This window comes from Mercenaria mercenaria, chromosome 12, assembly GCF_021730395.1.
Source record: "Mercenaria mercenaria strain notata chromosome 12, MADL_Memer_1, whole genome shotgun sequence".
Lineage (NCBI taxonomy): Eukaryota > Metazoa > Mollusca > Bivalvia > Venerida > Veneridae > Mercenaria > Mercenaria mercenaria.
The window spans coordinates 54,721,995-54,749,943 of record NC_069372.1 but is presented as its reverse complement, the minus strand read 5'-3'; the positions used below and the strand labels follow the sequence as shown (position 1 = coordinate 54,749,943).

The 27,949-nt window shown below is 36.7% G+C and overlaps 1 protein-coding gene across 1 annotated transcript; it reads right to left on the bottom strand.

The window, feature by feature from the left end:
• Positions 1-648: 648 nt before the first annotated feature.
• LOC123534413 (uncharacterized) lies at positions 649-25,715 on the bottom strand. The gene is made up of 9 exons (XM_053520106.1): positions 25,619-25,715; positions 25,121-25,247; positions 24,433-24,707; positions 23,745-24,081; positions 22,307-22,567; positions 18,629-19,094; positions 12,040-12,866; positions 11,325-11,522; positions 649-10,743 (listed from the first exon to the last, which is right to left on the bottom strand). Exons 2-9 carry the CDS (start codon positions 25,224-25,226, stop codon positions 10,637-10,639), a joined length of 2,577 nt encoding a protein of 858 aa, XP_053376081.1. The 5' UTR covers positions 25,227-25,247; positions 25,619-25,715; the 3' UTR covers positions 649-10,636.
• Between the last annotated feature and the right edge of the window lie 2,234 nt (positions 25,716-27,949).

Here is a 27,949-nt window from a genome sequence, read left to right as displayed (position 1 = left end):
TTTGGCATGTGATAGATTTGTAATGTCTACCGCAATTGTTCAAATTATTGCCCTAGGTTCAAAAATGTGTGACATGTATATAATATAGGCTAACAAAGAAGAAACCTACCTTTGTACTTATACAAACACACTTAAAGCCTCGTACACAGGTGAGCGCTGTATGGTAAATGACCTTTTTGTTTAGACTTTCAATCCAAATTTCCTACCTGTAGGTTACATTCAGATTTCTGGAACATTTGTCATTTTAGTCTTCTACATTCATTTTCAATGCAATAAAATAGAACTATCCTTTTGTTCACATCAAGATTGGATGGGAGTCAAGACAAAGACTATTGCACCCATCTGGTAGCATGTGATTGCTTTAATAGTCTAAAGCAAATTTTATTGATAACAGTCTGCAAATGTTTCAAACATGTCAGAACAAGATCCGTTCTACTTCATTGAATAAAGAATGTATGCCAAGTACTAATTTTTAGTTGAGTAAGTAGGTTTCCTTTGTCTTTAGGCACCTTTTTCACTAGTTGACAACATTGACTGTTTTCTCTAAAATTATCATTGAACATTATTTTGTTTGTAATTTCACCATCTGTGATGCTTCATGTTGTTTAAAACACACAATGTGATAAAAAAATAAAAGAGAACAAAGCAGAAATTTTGTTTCATTTTATTAACTTTCCTAAACATTTCATACATGTAATTAGAGTTGATAAACTGAAAATGGCAGAAGACAAGACAGGCAATATTTATATCCCTCCTTGAACAAGACAGATATATTGTTATGCTCCTGTTCGAGTCCATCAATTCACAATTTGGTTTCTAATAAAATTACTACCTAGGAAGATTGTCAGTGGTTAGTGAAAAGTCCCTGCAGTTTTGAAGGTCATTATGTCAAGGTCATGGTGATAATGAGATAGAAGGCAGTTCTGAGCAGTAACTACAATGTGTTAAGCCTACAGTGTTGAAATGTGCTCATTCCCTGTGATCACAAGATGACCTCTTATTTTTTGGGGTTACTGTAAAAGCATATATTTTCGCTGTGTCAAAATTTTGCGAATTTGAAATTTTGAGTATGTTCACGAGGTTTAATATTTGCGAAATTGTAAAAATGGTATCCTACTTGAATTAGAATTATACTAATGGTGAATATTTACGCGAGGAATAATCTTCGCGAGATGTAGGGCCTCGCAAATATAGCAAAAATTAAACCCTCGCAAAAATTTCTGCTTTTACAGTATTTTATTGAGACAAAATGCTACAGAGACCTAAGGCTGCAAACAATTTCCTGTCAGTAACTGGAGACTGCTTTGGTATTTGATTTAAATTTCATGTGTTTGCCTGTGGTCACTAGATGACCCCTACTGTTTCAGGAGCCAGTTGGTCAATGGTCACTGACCTTACTAGAAATGGTTTCTGATCAATAGCTGGAGAATGCTTAAACCTACAGCCATCAAACATGACAGCCGATGGCCATTGGGTCTAAGGAGAAGGCAAATGCAAACTTGAGACCTCCAAAAGGTCATCATGGGTCATGTGTTTCACAAACAATCCTTGTAAATTTCAAGTAACTTGTTCCTTGCATCCATCTCTACTCAGACAAGGAAGTGCAGTACCTATGACCTTTCTTAAGACTCATGCTTTGGACCTTGGTAATAGCAGAATGGATTTTGTGCACAATGTTGTGATACTATTTCTACAGAGTTTAAATAAAAATTGCATTCTGTGAAACAAAGTTATGCCCCAAACAAGATGGAGCACATTTTAAGACCTTTCTGATCCCTCCTGACCTGAACCTGAAAGATTCTGTGCACTGCACGTCACAATGTTGTATTTAATACTTCAATGATTTTTAGAGCTATCACTACAACTTCAAAACAAGAGGGCCATGATGGACATATATTGCTTACCTGAGTTTAGTTCCTTGCTTAAACCATGTGCTCTCCATCCTCAGTGGCGGAGCCAGTTTTAACCCTAGGGGGATAATTTAAACAATCTTGGTAAAGGACTACTACACGATGCTACATACCAACTAGAAGATGTTTTTGTAGAAGGAGCATGTCTCCCCGAATGCACAGTAGTAGTAGACAAGAAGTCACTAGGGGACAGGCGCGAGTCAAAGAAACCCTGATGGTTGACTGCAATACGGATCATCTACTCGGCATGTCCAATCATCCCATGAAGTTTCAACATTCTGGGCTTATTGGTTCTCAAGTAATGGATTGGAAACGGTTTTCAATGTTCTTTGACCTTCACCTTTGATTGAGTGACCCCAAAATAATTAGGGGTCATCTACTCTGCATGTCAAATCATCCTCTGAAATTTCAACATTCTTGGTCAAGTGCTTCTCAAGTTTGTAATGGGAAAAAGTTTTCAATGTTCAGGCCCATGTGACCTTGACTTTTGCTCAAGTGACCCCAAAGACAATAAGGGTCATCCACTCTGTAAGTCCTATGAAGTTTGAAGGTTCTGGGTCAAATTGATTGGAAACCGTTTCCATATTCTGGTCCCTGTGACCTTGACCTTTGAAGAAGTGACCCAAAAATATCAATAGGGGTCATCTACTTTACATATTCAATCATCCTATGAAATGAAGTTTCTCAAGTTATTGATCGAAAACGCTTTTCCATGTTCAGGCCCCTGTGACCTTAAACTTTGATATAGTAAGCCTAAAATAATCAGGTTCATCTACTCTGTAAGCACTATCACCCTATGAAGTTTGAAGTTCTAGGTCAAATGGTTCTCCAGTTACTGATTGAAAATGAAGTGTGATGGACGGATGGCCCCTGTGACCTTGATCTTTGATGGAATAACCCCAAAAACACTATGGGTCATCTACTCTGCAAGTCTTATCACCCTATAAAGTTTGAAGGTTCTAGGTCAAATGGTTCTCAAGTTACTGATTGTGAATGGATTACCATGTTCTGGTCCCTGTGATCTTGACCTTTGATGGAGTGGCCTCAAAATCAATAGGGGTAATCCTATCCATGTCAAATCATCCTATGAAGTTACATAATTCTGAGTCAAGTGATTCTCAAGTTATTGATCGGCAATGGTATTTCATGTTCAGGCCCCTGTGACCTTGACCCTTAACAGTGACCCCAAAACAACAGGGGTCATCTCTCTGCATGTCCAATCATCCTATGAAGTTTCAACATTCTGGGTCAAGTTGTTCTCAAGTTATTGATCGGAAATGGCTTTCCATGTTCTGGTCCCTTTGACCCTGACCTTTGATGGAGTGACCCCAAAAACAAAAGTGGGTCGTCTACTTTATTAGCCCTGCCATCTTATTAAGTTAAAGATACTAGGTCAAATGGTTCTCCAGTTATTGATCGGAAATAAAGTGTGACGCATGGACGGACTGACAGGGCAAAAACAATATGTGGGGAGACATATATCAAAGCCCTAGGCCATGTGATTTTGCGCAAGGAGATTTTCAAAGTTATCCCTATACAAATTTATATAAACCATGTGACCCCTAGGGTGGAGCCATATTTAACCCTAGGAGGAAATTTGAACAATGGGTAGAGGACCATTATATGATGCTATATACAAAATATTAAAGCCCTAGGCCATGTGGTTTTGTACAAGAAGATTTTCAGTTTTCCCTATATAAGTCTAATATGAACCATGTTACCCTCGGAGCGGGGCCATATTTGACCCTCATGATATAATTTATACAATCTTGGTAGAGACACACTACATGATGCTACATACCAAATATCAAAGCCCTAGGCCCTGTGGTCTTGGACAAGAAGATTTTCAAAGTTTTCCCTATATAAGTCTATATAAACCATGCGATCCCCAGGACAGGGCCATATTTGACCCTAGGGGGATAATTTGAACAATCTTGGTAGAGGCCCACTAGATGATGCTACACACATCAAAGCCCTAGGCCCTGTGGTTTTGGACAAGAAGATTTTCAAAGTTTTTCCCTATATAAACAATGTGACCCCCAAGGCAGGGCCACATTTGACCCTAGGGAGATCATTTGAATAATCTTGGTAGAGGACCATAAGATGAAACTACATACCAAATATCAAAACCCTCACAGGACCATCTCTGTGAAGTTTCATCAAAATTTGCCTGGTGGTTTAGGAGTAGATGTTGTTTAAAGGAAAATTTGCACGGCTGGACGCTAGACGGCCGGACAGTGAGCGATCACAATAGCTCACCCTGAGTACTATGTGCTCAGGTGAGCTAAAAACTACTACAAATGATTCATACCCACCACAAAACTGCTTTGACATAGAAAAGTAGAACAGTCATATTTTCTTTTACTATAATCAATAGACAGTACATGTTTATGTAACTATATGTTACAAAAAAATTCACTGAGTCAGGTTATTAAGGCTTTCAACTACTCTGCAAATTGACACTATGTAAAAGTTTTCATTTAGTTCTCTTCAAAGAAGTGAATGTTAACAGTCCTCAACTTTCAAAAGGGTACTAATGTGAAAAATTCTCAAAACAGAAATGAGATATAATTACATACAAATACTTATTAACAACCAAATCGGGACGCCGATGCCGACACATGGGTGAGTCCAATAGCTCTACCTATTGTATCATTGATACTTGATATAATTTGAAACAGACTACATGATTGTCTAGGATTCTGATATACATATACTGATTTCAAACAGCCGGGCAAGCCAGTATTTTCCGAGAGCTCTACGAGTTAACATCAAGTGTATTTTCATTTAATAAACTTCCATGTACCTCCACATTTGTGTATGGTTAGTCATTAGACTATTACAAACATCATGAAAAACAATACACCTATTCTTTGAACAGTTGAGCTTAAATTGACAAGCCCCACATATCTGAAAGAAGACTGACTAGGTTTTTATAAATTTCATTTTTCCTATTTACAAATGCAACTGTAATGAGCTTGTGAGTAACATTTATTGAATGCTTTGAGGTGAGACTTATGGACAAATGTTTAAAATTTTGTTTTTCAGCAGTTTTGTGAAATATAGAAACACAGTACTGCACAAAAACTTATGTCTAATATTTGTATATTAAGCTTATTAAATAATTTCCTTTAAAACTTTTAGATCCATTTTATCTGATGTAGTATTTTTAACTACTTTGTTCAAAAACACTTATTTATCTAGTCTTGAAACAAGAATTAGAATATCCCTAGTGGTGTTACAAAAAACATAAAATTCACAGCAGCTGAAGTACATGTAACTATCTGTACACCATTTTACAGGAAAAATTAATACATAGTCAAATAATATAATTTATGTCTAAAATGAACAAGAGGACCATGATGGTCCTGAATCGCTCACCTCTTCCCACATGACCCAGTTTTGAGTATGACGTCGTTTTTTCTATTATTTGACATAGTGACCTAGTTTTTGAGCTCATGTGACCCAGTTTTGAACTTGACCTAGATATTATCAAGATATGAAGACCCATTGAAAAATATGGTCTCTAGAGAGGTCACAAGGTTTTTCTATTATTTGACCTATTGACCTAATTTTCGAAGGTACCTGACCCTCTTTTGACTTTTACCTAGATATCATCAAGGTGAACATTCTCACTAATTTTCATGAAGATCTCATGAAAAATATGGCCTCTAGAGAGGTCACAAGGTTTTTCTATTTTTTATACCTACTGGCCTAGTTTTTGACCGCACGTGACCCAGTTTCGAAACTGACCTAGATATCATCAAGGTGAACATTCAGATCAATTTTCATGAAGAGCCATTGAAAAATATGGCCTCTAGAGAGGTCAAAAGATTTTAATAATTTTAGACCTACTGACCTAGTTTTTGATCGCAGCTAACCCAGTTTCAAATTTAACCTAGATATCATCAAGATGAACATTCAGACCAACTTTCATACAGATCCCATGAAAAGTATGGCCTCTAGAGAGGTCACAAGGTTTTTTTATTATTTGACCTACTGACCTAGTTTTTGACGGCACATGACCCAGTTTCAAACTTGACCTAAGTATCACCAAGGTGAACATTCTGACCAATTTTTATGGAGTTCCATTCACAAGTATGGCCTCTAGAGAGTTCACAAGGTTTTTCTATTTTTAGACCTACTGACCTAGTTTTTGACAGCACATGACCCTGTTTCGAACTTGACCTAGATATCATCAAGGTGAAAATTCAGACCAATTGTCATACAGATCCCATGAAAAATATGGTCTTTAGAGAGGTCACAAGGTTTTTCTATTATTTGACCTAATGACCTAGTTTTTAACGGCACGTGACCCACTTTTGAACTTGACCTAGATATCATCAAGATGAACATTCAGACCAACTTTCATACAGATCCCATGAAAAATATGGCCTCTAGAGAGGTCACAAGGTTTTTCTATTATTTGACCTACTGACCTAGTTTTTGTAGGCACGTGACCCACTTTCAAACTTGACCTAGATATCATCAAGATGAACATTCTGACCAATTTTCATGAAGATCTCATGAAATATATGGCCTCTAGTGATGTCACAGGGTTTTTCTATTTTTAGACCTACTGACCTAGTTTTTGACCGCACGTGACCCAGTTTCGAACTTGACCTAGATATCATCAAAATGAACATTCAGACCAACTTTCATACAGATCCCATGAAAAATATGGCCTTTAGAGAGGTCACAAGGTTTTTCTTTTATTTGACCTACTGACCTAGTTTTTAACAACACGTGACCCAGTTTCGAACTTGACCTAGATATCATCAAGATGAACGTTCTGACCAATTTTCATGAAGATCTTGTGAAATATATGGCCTCTAGAGAGGTCACAAGGTTGTTCTATTTTTAGACCTACTGACCTAGTTTTTGACGGCACGTGACCCAGTTTCGAACTTGACCTAGATATCATCAAGGTGAACAATCTGACCAATTTTCATGAAGATCTTGTGAAATATATGGCCTCTAAAGAGGTCACAAGGTTTTTCTATTTTTAGACCTACTGACCTAGTTTTTGACGGCACGTGACCCAGTTTCGAACTTGACCTAGATATCATCAAGGTGAACATTCTGACCAATTTTCATGAAAATCTTGTGAAATATATGGCCTCTAGAGAGGTCACAAGGTTTTTCTATTTTTAGACCTACTGACCTAGTTTTTGATGGCACGTGACCCAGTTTCGAACTTGACCTAGATATCATCAAGATGAACATTCTGACCAACTTTCATAAAGATCCCATGAAAAATGTGACCTCTAGAGTGGTCACAAGCAAAAGTTTACGGACGGACGCACGCACGCACGCACGGACGGACGACGGACGACGGACACCACGCGATCACAAAAGCTCACCTTGTCACTTTGTGACAGGTGAGCTAAAAATGTGGCAGCCACATTTTAAAGAAAGGCATTATGACCTTTAAGAGGGGCATACCTCCAAATGTACACAAAGTCATCAACTTAAAAAAACAACAAACAAGAGCTGTCTGTAAGACAGCACACTCGACTTTTCTCAGTGCTTGACTCAGAATTTGAGCTTTGTCAGTAAAAGGGGCTTAACTCAATCAAATATATAATCAGAGTTATGTGGACTGTTTCTTCTGGTTTAGACTTTGATAGTAAATAACTATTTTAAGTTTCAAGTCAATAGCTTTGAGAGTAACAGAGATATTGGACATTATATAAAATTTTAACCTAAAAATTCTAAGTTAAAAAGGGGCATAACTCTGTCAAAATTCAATCAGAGTTATGGGGATTGTTTTTCTAGTGTAGCCTTTGATAGTAAATAACTACTTTAAGTTTCAAGTCAATAGCTTTGAAAGTAACAGAGATATTGGACATTATATAAAACTTTAACCAAAACATTTCTAAGTTAAAAATGGGCATAATTATAAATCTGTCAAAATTCAATCAGAGATATAGGAATTGTTTTTCCTGGTGTAGACTTTAATAGTAAATAACTATTTTAAGTTTCAAGTCAAAAGCTTTGATAGTAACAGAGATATTTGACCTTATCAAAAACTTTAACCAAAAAATTCTAAGTTAAAAAGGGGCATAAATCTGTCAAAATTCAAACCAAAGTTATGGGGATTCTTTCTCCTGGTGTAGACTTTGATAGTAAATAACTATTTCAAGTTTCAAGTCAACAGCTTTGATAGTAACAGAGATATTTGACTTTATCAAAAACTTAGACCAACAGCAGCGCCAGCGCCGATGCCGACGCCTGGGCGTGTGCAATAGCTCTATTTTTTTTTGGAAAAGTCACACTAAAAATGAAAACATTAAATCTTACACTTCATGAGTATGATACAAACTTCAGCTAAATTCCTTCAAATTTACGTCTAATTTTTACTTTTTGACTAACACAGTAAATAGATTTTGCATTATTCTGTAAAATCATTATTTGTGGGGGTCTAAATTTTCATGGCTTTCCTGGTTGAGTCAATCCATAAAATTAAATCCCATCAAACAAAATTCATGTTCATTCCTGTTAATTTTATCTTCATAGGTTGAAATCCATGAATTTAACCCTTACCCTGCTAAATTTCCATAATGAGCTTTCCCATCTTTCAATTTGGACAGTACCATTAACTGTTAAAAGGGGTACTTACCAAAAAAATACTGACTGAATGGCAAACAGTGCAGACCTTGATCAGACTGCACAGATGTACAGGCTGATCACGATCTACACTGGTCACAAAGGCAGAATCAGTTGTGCCAAGCATGATAAGGGTTAAATCCTATGAAAGAACCCCATTTCACAAAATTTCATGCCTACAATATTACATGAATTCACAATTTTACAAACTACACAAATGTGTTACATGTAAAAATACTGTCTCAAACCTACAGCATCACTTTGTTTTTACTTTTATCTAAAGTCAGAAAAAAATCAAAGTACATGCACTTCCAGGAATCAGAAAAATTATCCATTTATACAGTGAAACACTGCTCCCTCGAGCATCACGGGCTCCAGTACCAAGGCAGCAGGGATGGGCACTATCAGACATGTTTTATCACAGTTTAATATGATACGGCAACTCAGTACTGTAGTACGTACCATAATATATTTTTATCTAAAAAAGATTGTTTCAAATGAATTCCGAAGTACCTCTTTCTGTTGCCTGTCTGCTATAACAACATCATAGCTTGGTACGCTAAGCTTGAAGTAAATGAATATCAAACATACACCTAGAAATTGACAACAATTGCGTCTGTTGAACAAGCTATGATAAGAAGATATACTGGCCTCTTTATCCAAAACATCTACTGTATAACTGCTCAACACAACGCTATTCAACACCTTCTTGTCAATAAACCTACATGGTTTTCTTCTGGCCACCTTCTACAGACAGCACATTCAACACACATACACACCATACGTGAATAAACCATTGCCTAATTTCTTTACAAGTTCAATGTTTCAGTCCCAAAAAATGGCGCAAATGCATATTTACAGTGAAACCACATCATAACAAGACTGGTCATTTTGCATTTAGCATTAAAATTTTACGCAAATCGTTTAGAACAGCCAAACCAAGTGGAAATCTTCTAAACTCAAATAATGACTTTTTAACGTTAGTATCAAGCAAAGGTGATACCTTAAGCAGTTTCTTCATCCCCTTGTGACTTTCATCAATCAGTTGTTTAGTGTACATTATATATTATTTTAACAATTACAAGATCATTCTAATAGTATGACACTTTGTAGAATTAAACAAATTAAAAAGTCATACATGATAACAAAAAAGAAAGATATATAACATTTAAGTACATTGTGAATACACTAACCCATCTGAAGTACATTTTACAAATTCTAAAAGTAAAATAATAAAAAATTTAATCTGGTGCATAGTTAACAAATCTCAACACAATAAATTCATTTACAAAATGAAGTAAAATTTAATTTAAAAAACTAGCTTTGGTACTTTAAACATTGCCAAAAATTTAGTATATAACTTCAAATATAAAATATATTTCAAACAAACAAGACTATAAAATGAAGCACATCATTAATATCTCAAAGCAACAAAGCTTACAGCAACAAGTAGAGGAGCTTCAAGTCTTACAGGTGCTGACTCATCTTTGTCCAAGAAGTGAAACACCACTTCCAATATAAAGGCAAAGCTTCTCCTTCAACTCTGTCTCATTTTTGATGAACAGGTGTAAACCCTACTCTAAAAGCTGTCTCAACTACAATGTAAGACCAATAAGAGATCTGTCTCCAAGGACTGATATTCTTTGTCCAAGCTCCCCACCCTCAGAATCTATCTTATCTTTGACCTCATCCTCCAACAGCTGCCTCAGTTCTGACCATGAGGTGCAGCTCCCCTTCACCAACTTTATTATTTTTGTACTGGAAAGTTTAGCTCCTACTTCAGTGACTGCCTTATCTTTGTCTTATAAGAGATGCTCCTCCTCCCAAAGCTTTCTTATATCAGGCCAATAAGAGAAGCTCCACCTCCAAAAGCTGTCTCATCTATGACAGCTCTGCAATTGGCTTATATTTTTTGCCATGAATGTAAGTTCTGCTCTTATCTTAAGGACAAAGAAGTAACGTCCCATCTTAAAAAACTTGATATACAAAATGAAGCTCCATCTCGAATAGTTTCTTAGAGAGTTAAATTATGCTCCTAACAGTTTTCAAGGTTTCTAGAAATACATTACTACTGCTGGAGTGATAGACCCTGATTAAGTCTGAAATGGAGGTCCAACTTAAACTGCTCTCTCATATATTATTTGACCACCGATAACAGCTCCACCTCCAACAGCTCCACCTCCAACAGCTCCTTCTGCAGTACGTCCACCTGGTCGCAGCTTTGCTGAAGTATTAACATAAAATGATCACTAACATCAAAGAGTTAATACTGAGGAAAATTAATACCCTTAGATATCACTTTCATACAAGGAAATAAGACGACATTATTACTTTTCTTTTGTCAGCTAGTCAGCAGATAAAAACAGCAAAAAGATTTGCATTTCACTTTTTGTAACTTTGTAATGATCTGGTCAACTTTATTAAATAAGCTGATGATTAAGTCATTAAATGAAAAATACATTCAATACATAAAGTTTTAAGTAATACACCTACAACATTATTATATCTATCACGCATTATATTTAAGCTTAAAATTGCATTATGATAATTCAAAAGATGAAATGGGTCTATCTTATGAGTATGTTTTATTACTTGTTTGTCCAAACGCTTTTTTTGCCGTATGTCCACAATGTATACATATAAACAAAAGAAAGAGTGAATTTATCACTATGATATATATGTACATATTATATTCCCACCCACCTAGACTGTTCCACTAATAAGACCATTTTGCGTAAGAACCATTGGTGGGCTTAATAGCTGGATTCCGCTGTATATCCTAACAATTAATTAAATTCTACTTACAAGGAGTGGCAGTACAATCATACTGTACTTCTACTTCTTCAATCGTTTTTTTCATCAAACTAGCATAGCTATGAAGGAATTGCTCCTGTCTCACAACAGCTCCAAGAAGAAGGGCAACAGCATTGACAGACACCACAGTATCTGCATCGTCAGCTATGATAACTGATCCACTGTCACCTTCCAACGAGAAAGGTCCAGCTGAGAAGAAACAAGAGTAGTGTGAGAGACAGTAAACCCCTGCAGCTGTGTTTTACATAGGAATGAAGGTTTAAAGCATAACTTATTGTATTGCACATCATGTTATCATTATTTATATATAAAACATGTTCTCTTCTGTCTGCAGGCTCTGTACAAAAAGAAACATAATTTTAAAAAAATATTTCAGATCGATTTATGATTCTTGTCATACCCACTGCCCTACTTCTTACTGCCAACTTTTCAACCTATTCCCTTAAACGTTGTATTTCATACAAAAAAGAGAATAACAGTATTTAAATTACATTAGTACTCAAAAGTGCAATTTGAACATCATTCACAACAATGTTTGGTTTCTTCCTCTCTGAATCAAATATTCAAATTTTAACAAATGTATGAGAAATTAGTCAAAGAAAATAAGATTTCACAAGAAATTAGTATGTTTCATGTTAAAAAAAAATGTGGCAGCCAATTTGTATAAACATATCATTATTCATGTGTCAATAAATCAACTTCTTACCTTCTAATGGCTCTATGGGTTCATCAGTTAAAACATCCCTTATCTGTTCACCAGCTCCAGGTAAAGATTCGATCAAAATATTGTACGACGGTTGAAATCTTCCTTCAAAGGATCGAGTTCTCTTAAACTTTAATATATTATAATCCATAATTTTTTCTGTCATGTAGTCTGTAGACATGACAAGTCCCCTTGTAAAGCCTGTTCTGCATCCTTCCTTGTGGACATCTCTTCGTATCGGATCTACATCAAACACCTTCCAGTCCTGTACAGACACTCTGTCAGATCTTTTTAATCCGGAATCACAATGTTCAAGTTTGTCGTCTAAAACTTGAACTGATGCCACATCCAAAGCTTCTGGATTGTACAAGAAACATTTCTTAGTTCCAATATGGCTGTATTCGTTGCCACCACTTGTTCTGACTTCTATGTTTTCTTCACAGTCTTTCAAACAATGGGCACAAGTCAGGCAATGATCTTTTGCCTCCTGAATGGCATAACCAGTGCTAATCATTGCCCCTGTTTCCCCTTGACACATTCTAGATTTATCCCTGTTTGGCTTCAAGTGAAAAAAGCACCCCAGGCTTCCATAACTAAAATCATCCGCTCCCATCCGCCTTCCTCGTAACTCTTGGCCCTGTTCCAGCACCAAAGGCATGATGCGTACTTGTTCTTTTTTTTCTTCCATCATTTCTGATTTAAATCCTCCTGAGTACTTGTATTCCTTTAGTATCTGTCTAATGTCCTCTTTCCTAGCAGGATATAAAGTCTTCCTCAAGTGTAACATAAGTTCGCCAAAACATGTTCCACACCCAGTGACCTCTTCAAGCCTGAAATTACATAAATGTATACATAAATGTGAGTTGTCACATCAAGAAGGACTATCTGTAATACATTATACAAACATACTATACTAGTAGTTGAATTTTTCTATTTCTTTTTTTTTTTTTTTTTTACAAATTTTCAAAAATGTCTTTTTTCTGCTTTAAATATAAAATGCACAACAAACTTTGAGAAAATATATTGTGAACTTTTCATAAGGAATATGTATATTAGGAATTTCTAGTTACTGTAAACTGGATAATTTTCTTGTAGGCTTTAAAGGTCAAACACACACATTTTAGGCGAAATATAATTTCTCCCAAAAATCTGTAACAAGAGCGTCATGATGACCCTGGATTGCTCACCTGAGTAATATGAGCCACATATTTCAAATGTCAAACTGATGCTAAAATGTCAAGAAAGTAGGTCAGTAGGTCACATTCATGGTCACTGAAAGTCAGTTTTAAGATCGGTGTGTAAAACTGTACATGTTATCCAATTTTCAAGACGGTATCTTAAAAAACAAGAAAGTAGGTCAGAAGGTCAAGGTCACAGTCAGGTGACCCCTAATTACTTAGGACCATTAGGTAATTATAATTAATCAGTCTAGGAAATATGACCTGATAATTACTGAAGTATTTTTTCCTATGTAACTCATATAACAAGTGAACCCCGGGACAGGGCCTCTTTTCACCCAAGGGCATAATTTGAACAATTGTTAGAGATTCACTAGGCAATGCAACATACTAAATATCAAAGGCCTAGGCCTTGAACTTTCAGACAAGAAGATTTTTTAAAAAAATCCTATATATTAAGCCTATGTAAAACTTGAGACCCCCGGGGCAGGGCCTATTTTCACCCCATGGGCATAATTTAAACAATTTTGGTAGAGGACCATAAGGCAATGCAAAATACAAATATTAAAAGCAAAAGCCTTGCACTTTCAGACAAGAAGATTTTTAAAGTTGTTTCCTATATAAGTCTATGTAAAACATGTGACCCCCGGGGTTGGGCCTCTTTTCACCCCAGGGGCACAATTTGAATAAATTTGATAGAGGACCATAAGATGTCACATGCCAAATATCAAGGCTCTATGCCTTGAGGTTTTGGACAAGAAGATTTTTAAAGTTTTTTCTTTCGGTTACCATGGCTACCAGAGTTCTGCACTGAATTCAATTCTTTGAATAATTTTGAAAGGGGGCCACCCAAGGATCATTCTTATGAAATTTGGTGTAATTCTGCCTAGTGGTTTTTTGGAGGAGATTTTTTTAGAAAATGTTGACAGACGGACTACGCACGACGGACCTTGAACGGTCACAAAAGCTCACCATGGGCCTTTGGCTAAGGTGAGCTAAAAAGTGAGTACTCTGAAAGTGACTAGTAGAACAAACTTACTGACATAAGATTTTTGCAAGATATTCTTATAAATAACCAAAAATATTGTGCAGAAAGTATTAAACCATTGCAACACTTTTGAAATAATGCAGAAAATATACATTCTTATTTTCACTCAGTGCCATAAATACATTCTATGCCAAACTTAGTGGAAATGAACATGTTGAAAAATTTCACCCAAACTGTGGGCAAGTAGCTTTAAAGAGATTTCTTGGCTAGCAGTAATATTTTTGGTGCTTAAAATTCACAAACTAGATGGCCACAGGCAACATGTCAAGCCCGCCTTTTGACCCCTAACTGTGATCTTGACCTTTGAGATAAAATCAGTCTCTTTGAATTAAACATTCATTCAAAATACACACAAGATTACTCAATGCATGTCAAAGTTATCGGCCGGACAAGATCTGACATGACTTTAGACCTCCAACTGTGACTTTGACCTTTGAGATAGGAACCTGGGGTTTGCGCATGACACTCCATCTCACTAACTAAAGGTTAACGCCAAATATAAACAGGATTTCTCAATGCATGTCAAAGTTATGGGCCGGACAAGATCTGACATGACCTTTGACCTCCAACTGTGACCTTGACCTTTGAGATAGGAACCTGAGGTTTGTGAATGACACTCTGTCTCACTGAGGTTAACATTCATGCCAAATATAAACAAAATTCCTCAATTCATGTCTAAGTTATGGGCCTAAATAGATCTGACATAACCTTTGACCTCCAACTGTGACCTTGGCCTTTAAGATAGGAACCTGGGGTTTGCGCATGACACTCCATCTCACTGAGGGTAACATTCACGTCAAATATAAACAAGATTGCTTCATGCATGTCAAAGTTATGGTCCGGACAATCAAATTCGGACACACTGACGCACGCAAACAGAACAGCCATTTGAACAATTATGTCTTCACTTCTGCAAGCGGGCTCGACAAAGATGAGTGTGTTATAATGTGATTCACGAATATTTTGAATTCACAAGTAACATTATATGCGAATATAAGCAAGAACAAGAGCTGTCTCCATAGGATGACACATGCCCCCGATGGCACTTTGAATGAATAGTTATGGCCGATGTTAGAGTTTAGGACCTTTGACTGGGTCTTGCGCGCAACACATTGTCTTACTGTGGTACACATTCATGCCCAATAATTTTAAAATCCATGCATGAATGACAAAGATATGGACCGGACACGCCCATCAATGCACTATCATGAAATATGACCTTTAACGTCTAAGTGTGACCTTGACCTTTGAGTTACGGACCTGGGTCTTGCGCGTGACATGTCGTCTTACTGTGGTACACATTCATTCCAAGTTATTTGAAAATCCATCCATGGATGACAAAGATATGGACCGGACACAAATGCACTATCATGAATAATGACCTTTAACGTCTAAGTGTGACCTTGACCTTTGAGTTACGGACCTGGGTCTTGCGCACGACACGTCGTCTTACTGTGGTCCACATTCATGCCAAGTTATCTGAAAATCCATCCATGGATGACAAAGATATGAACCGGACACGAAAATTGCGGACAGACCGACAGACTGATAGACGGTTCAAAAACTATATGCCTCCCTTCGGGGGCATAAAAACCTCAAACGAATTCAGTAAATTTATATCCCTGGCCGAATACCAGGGAGCAGGATGTTTTCTGAATGATGGGACTATAATTTGAAAAATATTTGATTTCCAGATATACACAAGTTATGTACAAAAAGGACCATGCAACAGTTCGCTGATTTTTTACAACACATAAGGGAAAAAGTCTGCGCTATAGTGATCTATAAATTTGTATTAACTTTCATATGATCCATCAATGTGTTACTTTGATTTGTGGGAAACTATGAATTTTAGAACAATTAAAAGGCAATAACACTGAAGTTTAATAAATACTGGAGAACCTGAAGAAATATGTGCATGCAACACAGACCTGTAGCGATCTAAATTTATGTTAAACTTCATGAAGATCCATCAATGGATAACTTTGTTATATGGGAATTTATGGATTATGAAATAATTAAAGGGCGATAACTCTAAAGTTAATGAAGTGATCCTGATAAAAATGCATGTGAATTTTTTAAACAAATGAAGGGATAAAACTCTGCTTTTACTGGGTCAAGGGGGACAATACAATATGTGAGCAAAGGTCATGCACTAATTAAAGGGAAAGGCAAAGGTGGTGTTGTTATGTTAATTTCGTCTGCTAAGATTTCTTAAATTATAATTTAAGGAAGTGAAAGAATTTTCAAAATCCACTTTAAAATGAGAAAGTTATAAGCATTTGGTGGCCATATTGTTGCCATGGCAACAAAAACAAAATGGCAGATTTATTAAATTTCTAGACACATAATGGAACTGTATTTATTTATTTCTGTAAAATAGCTTCTTAACTTTTTCAGTTATAACTAGAGCTATCACTGAAGGTGATGAATGTATCCCCCGCATGCACTGACACTGTATATTGCAATTTGATGCACACAAGATTGCATAATTCTGTGGACTGTATATATATATATATAGACTCTATGTATATAGTATAGTAACAAAAATCAAAGTCCCATAACTCTGCAGAATATTTTTTCTGAAAGAACCTAACATGCACCATGCACAAGTAAGGTTGGTACTGATCAGTTGTGTGAAGTTTCATTAGACTGTGTGCAATGGTTCGGGAGATTAAGCACACACAAGATTGCATATGCAGACTGTACGTATATAGTATAGTACAAAAAACAAAGTCCCATAACTCTGCAGAACATTTTTCTGAAAGAACATAACCATGCACAACTAGGGTTGGTACTTATCACTTGTGTGAAGATTCATTAAATTGTGTGCAAGGGTTCAGGAGATTAGGCATGCACAAGATTGCATAATGCAGACTGTAAACAAAAAACAAAGTCCCATAACTGTGCAGAATTTTTTTCTGAAAGAACCTTACATGCACCATGCACAACTAGGGTTTCTACTGATCACTTATGTGAAGTTTCATTAAATTGTGTGCATGGGTTCAGATTTAGCGCGCACAAGATTGCATATGCAGACTCTATGTATATATAAGTAAAGTAACAAAAAACAAAGTCCCGTAACTCTGCAAAAAAAAATTCTGAAAGAACCTAACATGCAGTATTGCACCATGCACAACTACTGTTGTTACTGATCACTTGTGAGAAGTTTCATCAAATTGTGTCCACAGGATGAGGAGAGATGGTGTGCACAAGATTGTGTCTACAGACAGACAGACGGACGGACAGCCTGAAACCAGTATACCCTAAACAACGAAGTACAATGCAAGAAATTACCATGTTTTACACCTTACACTCAAGAAACATATGAAATTAATCTATTTAAAAGGTTATTATCTAAATAAAGAATTCAGCAGTGTGTAAATGACGTCATAAACACACTAAAATGGCTGCCTCCACGATCAGCCATTTTCTTAAATTTCAAACTGCCATATCTTTTTCAATAGATGTCCGATTTTAAAAATTCTTTCAGCATTACGAAAGGCTGGAGGATGACTTTCATATTAAAACAAGAGCTTCCTTAAGACAGCCAAGCTCGACTATTCGAAATATTGTCCCAGAAGCAGGAAAATATTACCCAAAATGTTAAATATCAAACAAGTTTTAAGTTCAAAAGGGGACATAATTTGACCAAAATGCATATCAGAGTTATGGGACTTGCTGCTATCATGTAGTTTTATAACCTTGAAGACACGTGAAGTTTCAATTCAATATCTGCATTAGTTTTGGAGATAGTAACTTGCATGTAAAACCTTAACCAGAATTTTTTAAGTCCAAAAGGGGGCATAATTTGGCCAAAATGAAGGTCAGAGTTATGGGACTTGCTGCTATCAACTAGTTTTATAACCCCGAAGACACGTGAAGTTTCTATTCAATATCAGCATTAGTTTTGAAGATAGTAATTTGCATGTAAAACCTTAACCAGAATATTCTAAGTCCAAAAGGGGGCATAATTTGCTCAAAATACATGTCAGAGTTATGAACTTGACCCAGTGAGGTTGGTAATTGACCTAGAAAAAGAAAAAGTAAGTTTCAACGCTATATATGCCTTTAAATGAGAGCTGTATGTACCTGCATGCAAAAACTTAACCAAGGTGTGACGCCGACGCAGACGCCAGGGTGAGTAGAATAGCTAGACTATTCTTCAAATAGTCGAGGTAATAACTTATTGTCAGGCATTCCTTGCCCTTTAATAATTATGTGAGGCTTTATAGCAAACCATTTTCTTTTTAAGTATAGGTGATAGGCAGGGGAGGGGTGGGGGTGGGGGTGGGGGGGGAATGGTGGAAAACCAAACTACACAAATGAATAAATCTGAATGATTCAAACAAAGAAAATAACTTACTTTAACAGCTCATACTGTAGCTCCGGGGTAAGTCTGGGAAGAACAGGCACAGTCAAGGACACAGGAACATCAGCCTGGGACAGTAGTCCAAAAAGCTCAAACTGTAGTTTCTTCAACACAACCAATATTCTAAGCTTGGCTTTAATGTAGTCCTCTGTACTGTGTATTATCTTGGTCATGCTCATTGCACACCTGTACGAGAATATACGGCACGTCGAAACACCATTATCCGTTTTGTCACGAGGCCATTTGGGCAAATGGATGGTGCTCAATGACTCTTTCAATTTTGCTTCATAGTCAAAGAATCCAGCATTTAAGAATTCATTGATGAGCGAAGCAGAAATTCCGTATCGTTTGGACAGCGTATCACAAGCAACACACTTGGTTTTATAGACGACGAAGTCTGTTAGTTTCTTGTGAAATATTTCATCTTTCTGAAGATCTGTCCTGTGCCCCTCAAAAGATGCTGAAAGGAAATAGAAGTCAGTTTGAGTGTTTCCCTAACAAAAGTTTTCTAAAATTCCATCTCATCATATTCTCAATAGAAAACAAGAGTGCAAGAATGTCACAATATACGCCCGTCACAGCAAATTTCTTTACTCTAGCACCTGTATTTGCAAATGGAATTTTAACTTTATGGTTGTTTAGTAATAACTAAGTGTTTTGTTTTTCTAAGTCCACAAAAAAACTTCTTACCAGGTAGAGATACCTTAAAATACACCTAAAATTGGAAAGTAACATCTATGTTGTACCACAGAAAAGTGGTCTTGGTTTTTCCCTATGGTCAATTATAAAAAAGTTACAATATAAGTTATTTATAGCAACAACTAAGGGAAGTTAGTCTTAAAAAAAAAAAAAAAAATCAAAAAAAAAATTGTAAGTCCTCATAAAACTCTTTACCAGGTAGAGACCGGTCAAAATACACCTCAAAATTGGATGTAGCATGCATATTGTACTACAGAAAAGTGGTCTCGATTTTTCCCTATGACTAGTAATGAAAAAGTTACAATATAAGCTATTTATAGTAACAACAAAGGGAAGTAATTCGAAAGAAGGGAACTGCGCATGACACGTCGTCTCATGATGGTGTATAATTGTGTCAAGTTACATCAAAATCCCTCCATGCATGAAGAAGAAATGCTTCGGACAAAGTCATTCTTGTATCTGACCTTTGGCCTCTAAGTGTGACCTTGACCTTAGACCTAGGGACCTGGTTCTTGCGCATGACACTACGTCTCGTGGTGGTGAACATTTGTGCCAAGTTATATCAAAATCCCTCTATGCATAAGGAAGACATGCTCCGGACAAGGTTTTCATTCTTGTATCCTTTGACCTCTAAGTGTGACCTTGACCTTAGACCTAGAGACCTGGTTCTTGTGCATGACACTCCGCCTCATGGTGGTGAACATTTGTGCCAAGTTATATCAAAATCCCACTATGCATGAAGAAGAAATGCTCCGGACAAAGTTTTCATTCTTGTATCCTTTGACCTCTAAGTGTGACCTTGACCTTAGACCTAGGGACCTGGTTCTTGCGCATGACACTCCTTCTCATGATGATGAACAATTATGCCAACTTTCATCAAAATCCCTCTATGCATGAAGAAGATATGCTCCGGACAAAGTCATTCTTGAATTTGACCTTTGACCTCTAAGTGTGACCTTGACCTTAGACCTAGGGACCTGGTTCTTGCGCATGACACTCCATCTCATGATGGTGAACAACTGTGCCAAGTTTCATCAAAATCCCTTCATGCATGTAGAAGATATGCTCCGGACAAGGTCTGTGGACGCCGCCCGCCCGCCCGCCCGCCAGGGGCGTTCCCATAATACGTCCCGTTTTTCAAACGGGCGTATAAAAACTGGCTGAACAGAATGAATAATATGATAATGCCTTCAGTCATACAAAACCCTCAACCCACCAGCATTACAATGTTAGCTAAACTCCTTCACAAATTTTGTCTCCTGTTTTGTTTTTATATTGCAAAAAAATTATTGCACATTAATGATTATCGTCAATCTTTCTGACATAATTTAGACTATATGGTGATATGCCATCTGTAACTGTTGAACAACCAATCAGGTGCCCTACACAACATTATTTCAGGCATGGGCAGGGAGACCTAAGTAGAACTTTAGCTTCCTAACATATCAATACATGCAAGGAGCAAAACCACAGAGGTGGGAGGCAAGTGATTAACAATAATTCAGTCAGCAACTGCAATCATTTTGTTTGTTTTCCGTTTTCAACAGTATTTCAACTATGTAATAGCAAGCAGTTAACCTAACCGGTGTTCCTAGATTCTGTACCAGTACAAACCTGTTCTCTGCAAGTAACTGCCAACTTTCCCACATGAATCAGAGGTGGACCAAGGATTTCAGACACAATGTATTTTATCAAATCGTCATGGAGAACATATGCCTCACCTGAGGACTGAACCAGAGTCATGACCCAGTGATTGTTAGATCTGCGCTCTCCCTATTGAGACAAGGCAGTCTGAAAGACAGCTAAATCCCTCGCCACTGGTATGGATAGTGAAAGGGTAAACCTTTGACCTTGAGCTGTGACCCTGACCTTGAACTGACCCATGAATTCTGCACATCATCTAGATGAGGTGATCATTTGACCCAAGTTACATGAAAATCCTAAATGGGGTTTAGGAGATACAGAGCTAAAACCTTTGACCTTGAGTTGTGACCTTGACCTTGAGTTGACATTGCTGACTCATGAGTTCTTGATGAGGTGATCATTTGACCCAAGTTTAATGTAAATCCTTCAAGGGGTTTAGGAGATACAGAAGGAACACAAAATGGAAGGTTCAAACCTTTGACTCTAAGTTGTGACCTTGACCCGGCATGGCTGACTCATCAATTCTGCACATCGTCTTGATGAGGTGATCATTTGACCCAAGTTTGATGAAAATCCTTCAAGGGGTTTAGGAGATACAGAGCAGACACAAAATGGAAGGCTCAAACCTTTGACCTTGAGTTGTGACCTTGACCTTGAGCCGACATGGCTGACTTTTGAGTTCTGCACATCGTTTTGATGAGGTGATCATTTAATCCAAGTTTCATAATTATCCTTCAAGAGGTTTAGGAGATACTGAGCGAACACGAAATGGTAGCCTCAAACATTTGACCTTGAATTGTGACCTTGACCTTGAGCCAACATGGCTGACTCATGGGTTCTGCACATCGTCTTGATGAGGTGATCATTTTATTCAAGTTTCGTTATTATCCTTCAAGGAGTTTAGGAGATACAGAGCGGACACAAATGGAAGGCTCAAACCTTTTATCTTGAGTTGTGACCTTGACCTTGAACCAACATGGCTGACTCATGGGTTCTGCACATCGTCTTGATGAGGTGATCATTTGACCAAAGGTTCATGAAAATCCTTCAAGGGGTTTAGGAGATACAGAGCGGAAACGAAATGTTACGGAAGGACGGAAGGACAGGATGGAAGGATGGATGGAGACCATTCCTATAACCCCCACCACTTGTGGCGGGAGATAAATAAGCGGGTGTGCTTATCCACAGAGGTCCCAAATAAGATACCTTCAAAAACAGGAAAGCTGAAAACATCTGAACAGTATACACACTCCAGTCTTCTCAATCAGATAAATAAAGTGGTTTCTAAGTTCACTTTTTATAACTTAAAATTAGGATCTCCATACTCACTTTTGAGATCTGAAATGTCCATATTCATTTCTTCCATATTTCTAAATAGTTCCTTTAATGTAGCTTTGCTTCCCTCCTTCTTTCTCCATGTCTGTAACATCTGAATACTTTGCATGCTTATTGCACGAGTGTCCGTTTTAATATTTTCAATTTCTAGCTGGGTTATACCTAGTAATATCGCAAGCCCCTCCCAATGACGTACAATAACCTCCGCAATCTGAAAAAGTTCTTTGTCTGTGGGGATCCTCTCTGTAGTTATCTCTGAATAAGAAATTTTCAAACACTAATGTAAACATTGAGGGCAAAAAGTACAAGCATTTTTTTTTTCTTGTTAGCGATTCTTTTGCAATTTGTTGATAAAATGACTGTGATGTAGAAAGGTTGTTCACACTCCTACAGATCATAAAAATAGACTTTGGGGACCAAACTCAAAACCCTGGTATTTGATTGCTCAATCTTAGAATTCTGAGACTTGTCTCAAACCTCAAGTTTTATAACCTTGAATCCAGAACAAGGGGTTTTTGGAGCACTTTTATTTGAAACTGTACCAGTACATAATATCAGGAGAGAATAAAAGGACAAAATATTAACTACAGCTTGACCTTTTGTATACTCTCCCATCTCTGTAAAACAACAACAATGGGAAATGTTACACAGAGGTTGCTGATCTAGTGACATCAATATATCTTGAGCACGCAGCTGACCCAGACACACATATCTGCCTTTGAAGCCAGCTACTCTTTCATCAAGTACAACGATAACTGTTTGGTTTCCAACAGTAGATTAGCCGCATTACACTGGTAAGTTAATTTTATCAATTTTCTTGGACTGATTTGTTCTCTACAGCTACTATCAATTTCTTCAAATAAACCAGTAGTGGCTTACAAATAATTTCAGACATGCTTACACATTGTCTTCTGTCAATTCATCATAGAGATATGCTTGATCAAGAAAGCTGTCATACAACTGATACAGCAAGCTTAAAGCGCTCAATTTTATCAAGCTGCAATGAATAAGCAAGAGCTACTAAGACATCATTTAATTTTGTGGGCATAAAATTTTGAGACATCTGCAAAAATGTATATTTCACTGGAACATGAACTAAAGCTTGTGGATTTCAAATCTTAACCCTTACCCTGCTAAATTTCTATAATGAACTTGTCCATCTTTCAATTTGGACAGTACCATTAACTGTTAAAAAGATTTCATACAAAAAAGATACTGTCTGAATCATGGCAAATCTGCACTGGTCGCAAAGGCAGAATCAAACTGTCCAGCATGGTAAGGGATAAAGATTAAATAAATGGAAAATATTCTTATTTTTCAGCATATAATGTTTTTGATTCATGCAAACCTTGATATCCACGAAATTCAGCCCTTCACTGACATAAATGAATTCACAGTATATTTAAATAAGTCATAAAAAATCTAGTACTACCTTCACTATCTGGAGACAGATCTTTGACAACAAATGGATTTCGTAGACTCTCGATCAGTTTCATATGTATGGAATCTAATAGCGAACTATCCAATTCTTCTTCCTGTCTCGGTACAAACTCTCGAATGTAACTTGTTACTTTCTCTAATACTATAATAACCTTTTCCTCTAACAAATACTGCACCTGAGCCGTCAGAGATTTGCTACATTTCGCTGACTTGCCATCAACGTCCATCTTGTTAAGGTCAGTGTAAAGGACTGCAGCTTTGGTTTGATCATTGTATATTATAACATCACTCAACTGAGGTTCAGTGAATTCCGCTAATACTTCATGGACCTGAAAATAAATTTGAGGGTTTTTTTTTTAGGTAAAACGATCACTATATTAGAAATCAAGTACAATATACAGTATCAAACAGTTAAAAATGGAGTAGCATTAAAAGACATTACAACCAAAATACCATGACAAAGGCAACACAACAAGTCCAAAAACAATCTGCAAAATTAATGCTATTATACAGTATACACGACTTTAACTTATGGTCAAATACACATTATATCAATGGTGAAAGTTCACCAAATACTGCAAATACCATTATTTAATTTTCAAAATGTAACATGTAAGGGATGTTAAACAAATTTAACAGCCCTTTCCTCAGTTTTATTTTTGATTAAACACACAACATACCTTCTCCTCAGACTGTGTTACAATCACTGTCACTGATGGTTGAAAACTGCTGGTGTTCTTTAGGTCCTTAGTGTAACCAGTCCATTGTAAATCTTCTACTTTTACTCTACCAATCACAATACTCTGCTTTGGCAAGCCAAATTCCCTTTTCTTTAACCAGGCAGCATCAGCAAAGAGATTCACGGTAACCTCATCTGTAACTTGCTGAGCTGCTGATGTGATCTCCTTTACTTTTATCGTACCCTGGGAAATACAGTCTGGCAGACCTCCAGCATCTAAAAAAGACATTTATCATCAAAATGAAAGAAGACTGTAAAATCATTAATATTCAAGGGAGGACTTAGTGACTTAGTCATTTCAGGAAATTAAATCCAAATACATGTATTTTATCTAAGTAAATCAGTACCAAAAAGTTGTAGTTTATACTAATTTATTTTAGCTTGACTGTGATGAAAGCTAATATAAGCTTATTTGAACCACTCTCGAGTCCGCTTCCTGGAAAACCCAGTACAGGTGTCATATGAGAAGCCACGGTCGTGACCCCAGTGGGGCTAGCACCCACAACCCCAAGATTGTGTGGCCCACACCTTAACCGCAAGACCATCGCCCTTTAATTTTTTTATTTCAAATAATGGCTCCGTTACTGAAGTGACAACACACATTTATAAGAATAAAGATAAAAATTTACCCAAAATATTTTGCCATCTTGGAACCAATCTCTGCAATCGTGTTTGAAAGTAATGATAACGCGGAAATGCGAGACTCTTGTAAGTATACCGTAACCCGACATCCATCTCATAGGTCTATATGGCGATCTGAAATAAGTAAGATTGTCCTGGAATAATGATTTTATCTAAATGACAGATTTTTCAAACAAATATTTAAACAAGAGCTAACCAATGATAACATTACTGACTGTTTAAAACACTTCTACATTAGCTTACATACAAGACCTTAAAACTAAACAAGAATGATGTCTACATTGTATGATACATGCCCTCTGAAAATGCTTAAGAGTGTTGCTTGAAAAAAAAACCTAAATTACATATCAACAGTAAGCATGTATAGTACTGATATAAGCATGTATAGTACTGATAAAAGCATGTATAGTACTGATAAAAGCATGTATAGTACTGATATAAGCATGTATAGTACTGGTAAGAGAAAAAGTTTTTTTTTTAGTTACCTGTATTTTCTATAGAATATTATCAGCATTTAAAAAGCTTCATTCTTTCCTTTTTCTTTTGCAATATGTCGATATTGGGATTAAAGATGACAGCCCTACTTAAAATAATATTAGTATTAGCACTAGCCACTAAATATAAAGTTACAAATCTCCCCCTAATTGACAAAAAGTATTATTTTCGAAACTTAAAAGTTAGACAAATTGAACCTGTCTTATAAGAGGGTGCCGATTTTGGCGCAAACTTGGGACCGCATCTTATATAAAGCAATCCACCTTATAAGCAAGTAAATACAGTAGTATTTATATAACTCATTCAGATTTGTTAGGGGAAATTTTCTCTCTCTCAAAAACTGAGAAAATGTGGGTGCTGTAAAGGTGTTAATTAAGATGAAAATGAATTCTAAAAGGTTGATGGATCCAACATCAGCTAAAACAAAGGTAAGGGTGTGTTAGCATATGTGTGTCAACCTGGGTATAACAATGCCAGGTGGTAGATGCATATTCCAGCTGATGACAGACAAAAGTTTTATATGAAAAGGTTTTGACTTGTAATGTGATGTTCCATTTTATGAAGCCATGAGGGCATGTGGCTTGATACAGGATGTAATATCATTCCTGAATAAGAAAATACAGAGGTCCAAAGACGGAGCCTTGTGAAACGCTAAATGTTACAGGTACCCTATTGGGATGGTCACCTTCCAAGACTATAGACTGACTTCTGTTGTGTAAAAACACATTAGACCGTTTGAAAACTTCTGATCCAATTCCATAGTCTTAAAAGTTAAACAAGAGGACCATGATGGTCCTGAATCGCTCACCTCTTCCCACATGACCCAGTTTTGAGTATGACGTTGTTTTTTCTATTATTTGACATAGTGACCTAGTTTTTGAGCTCATGTGACCCAGTTTTGAACTTGACCTAAATATTATCAAGATAAAAATTCTGACCAATTTTCATGAAGATCCATTGAAAAATATGGTCTCTAGAGAAGTCACAAGGTTTTTCTATTATTTGACCTATTGACCTAGTTTTCGAAGGTACGTGACCCTGTTTTGAATTTTAATTAGATATCATCAAGGTGAACATTCTCATTAATTTTCATGAAGATCTCATGAAAAATATGGCCTCTAGAGAGGTCACAAGGTTTTTCTATTTTTATACCTACTGGCCTAGTTTTTGACCGCACGTGACCCAGTTTCGAAACTGAACTAGACATCATCAAGGTGAACATTCAGATCAATTTTCATGAAGATCCATTGAAAAATATGGCCTCTAGAGAGGTCAAAAGATTTTAATAATTTTAGACCTACTGACCTAGTTTTTGACCGCAGTTGACCCAGTTTCATATTTGACCTAGATATCATCAAGATGAACATTCAGACCAACCTTCATACAGATCCCATGAAAAGTATGGCCTCTAGAGAGGTCACAAGGTTTTTTTATTATTTGACGTACTGACCTAGTTTTTTAAGGCACGTGACCCAGTTTCAAACTTGACGTAGATATCATCAAGGTGAACATTCTGACCAATTTTTATGGAGATCCATTCACAAGTATGGCCTCTAGAGAGGTCACAAGGTTTTTCTATTATTTGACCTACTGACCTAGTTTTTGACTGCACATGACCCTGTTTCGAACTTGACCTAGGTATCATCAAGCTGAACATTCAGACCAATTTTCATACAGATCCCATGAAAAATATGGCATTTAGAGAGGTCACAAGGTTTTTCTATTATTTGACCTACTGACTTAGTTTTTGACGGCACGTGACCCACTTTCAAACTTGATCTAGATATCATCAAGATGAACATTCAGACCAATTTTCATACAGATCCCATGAAAAATATGGCCTCTAGAGAGGTCACAAGGTTTTTCTATTATTTGACCTACTGACCTAGTTTTTGATGGCACGTGACCCACTTTCGAACCTGACCTAGATATCATCAAGGTGAACATTCTGACCAATTTTCATGAAGATCTCATGAAATATATGGCCTCTAGAGAGGTCACAAGGTTTTTCTATTTTCAGACCTACTGACCTAGTTTTTGACTGCACGTGACCCAGTTTCGAACATGACCTAGATATCATCAAGGTTAACATTCTGACCAATTTTCATGAAGATCTCATGAAATATATGGCCTCTAGAGAGGTCACAAGGTTTTTCTATTTTTAGACCTACTGACCTAGTTTTTGATCACACGTGACCCACTTTCGAATTTGACCTAGATATCATCAAGATGAACATTCAGACCAACTTTCATACAGATCCCATGAAAAATATGGCCTTTAGAGAGGTCACAAGGTTTTTCTATTATTTGACCTACTGACC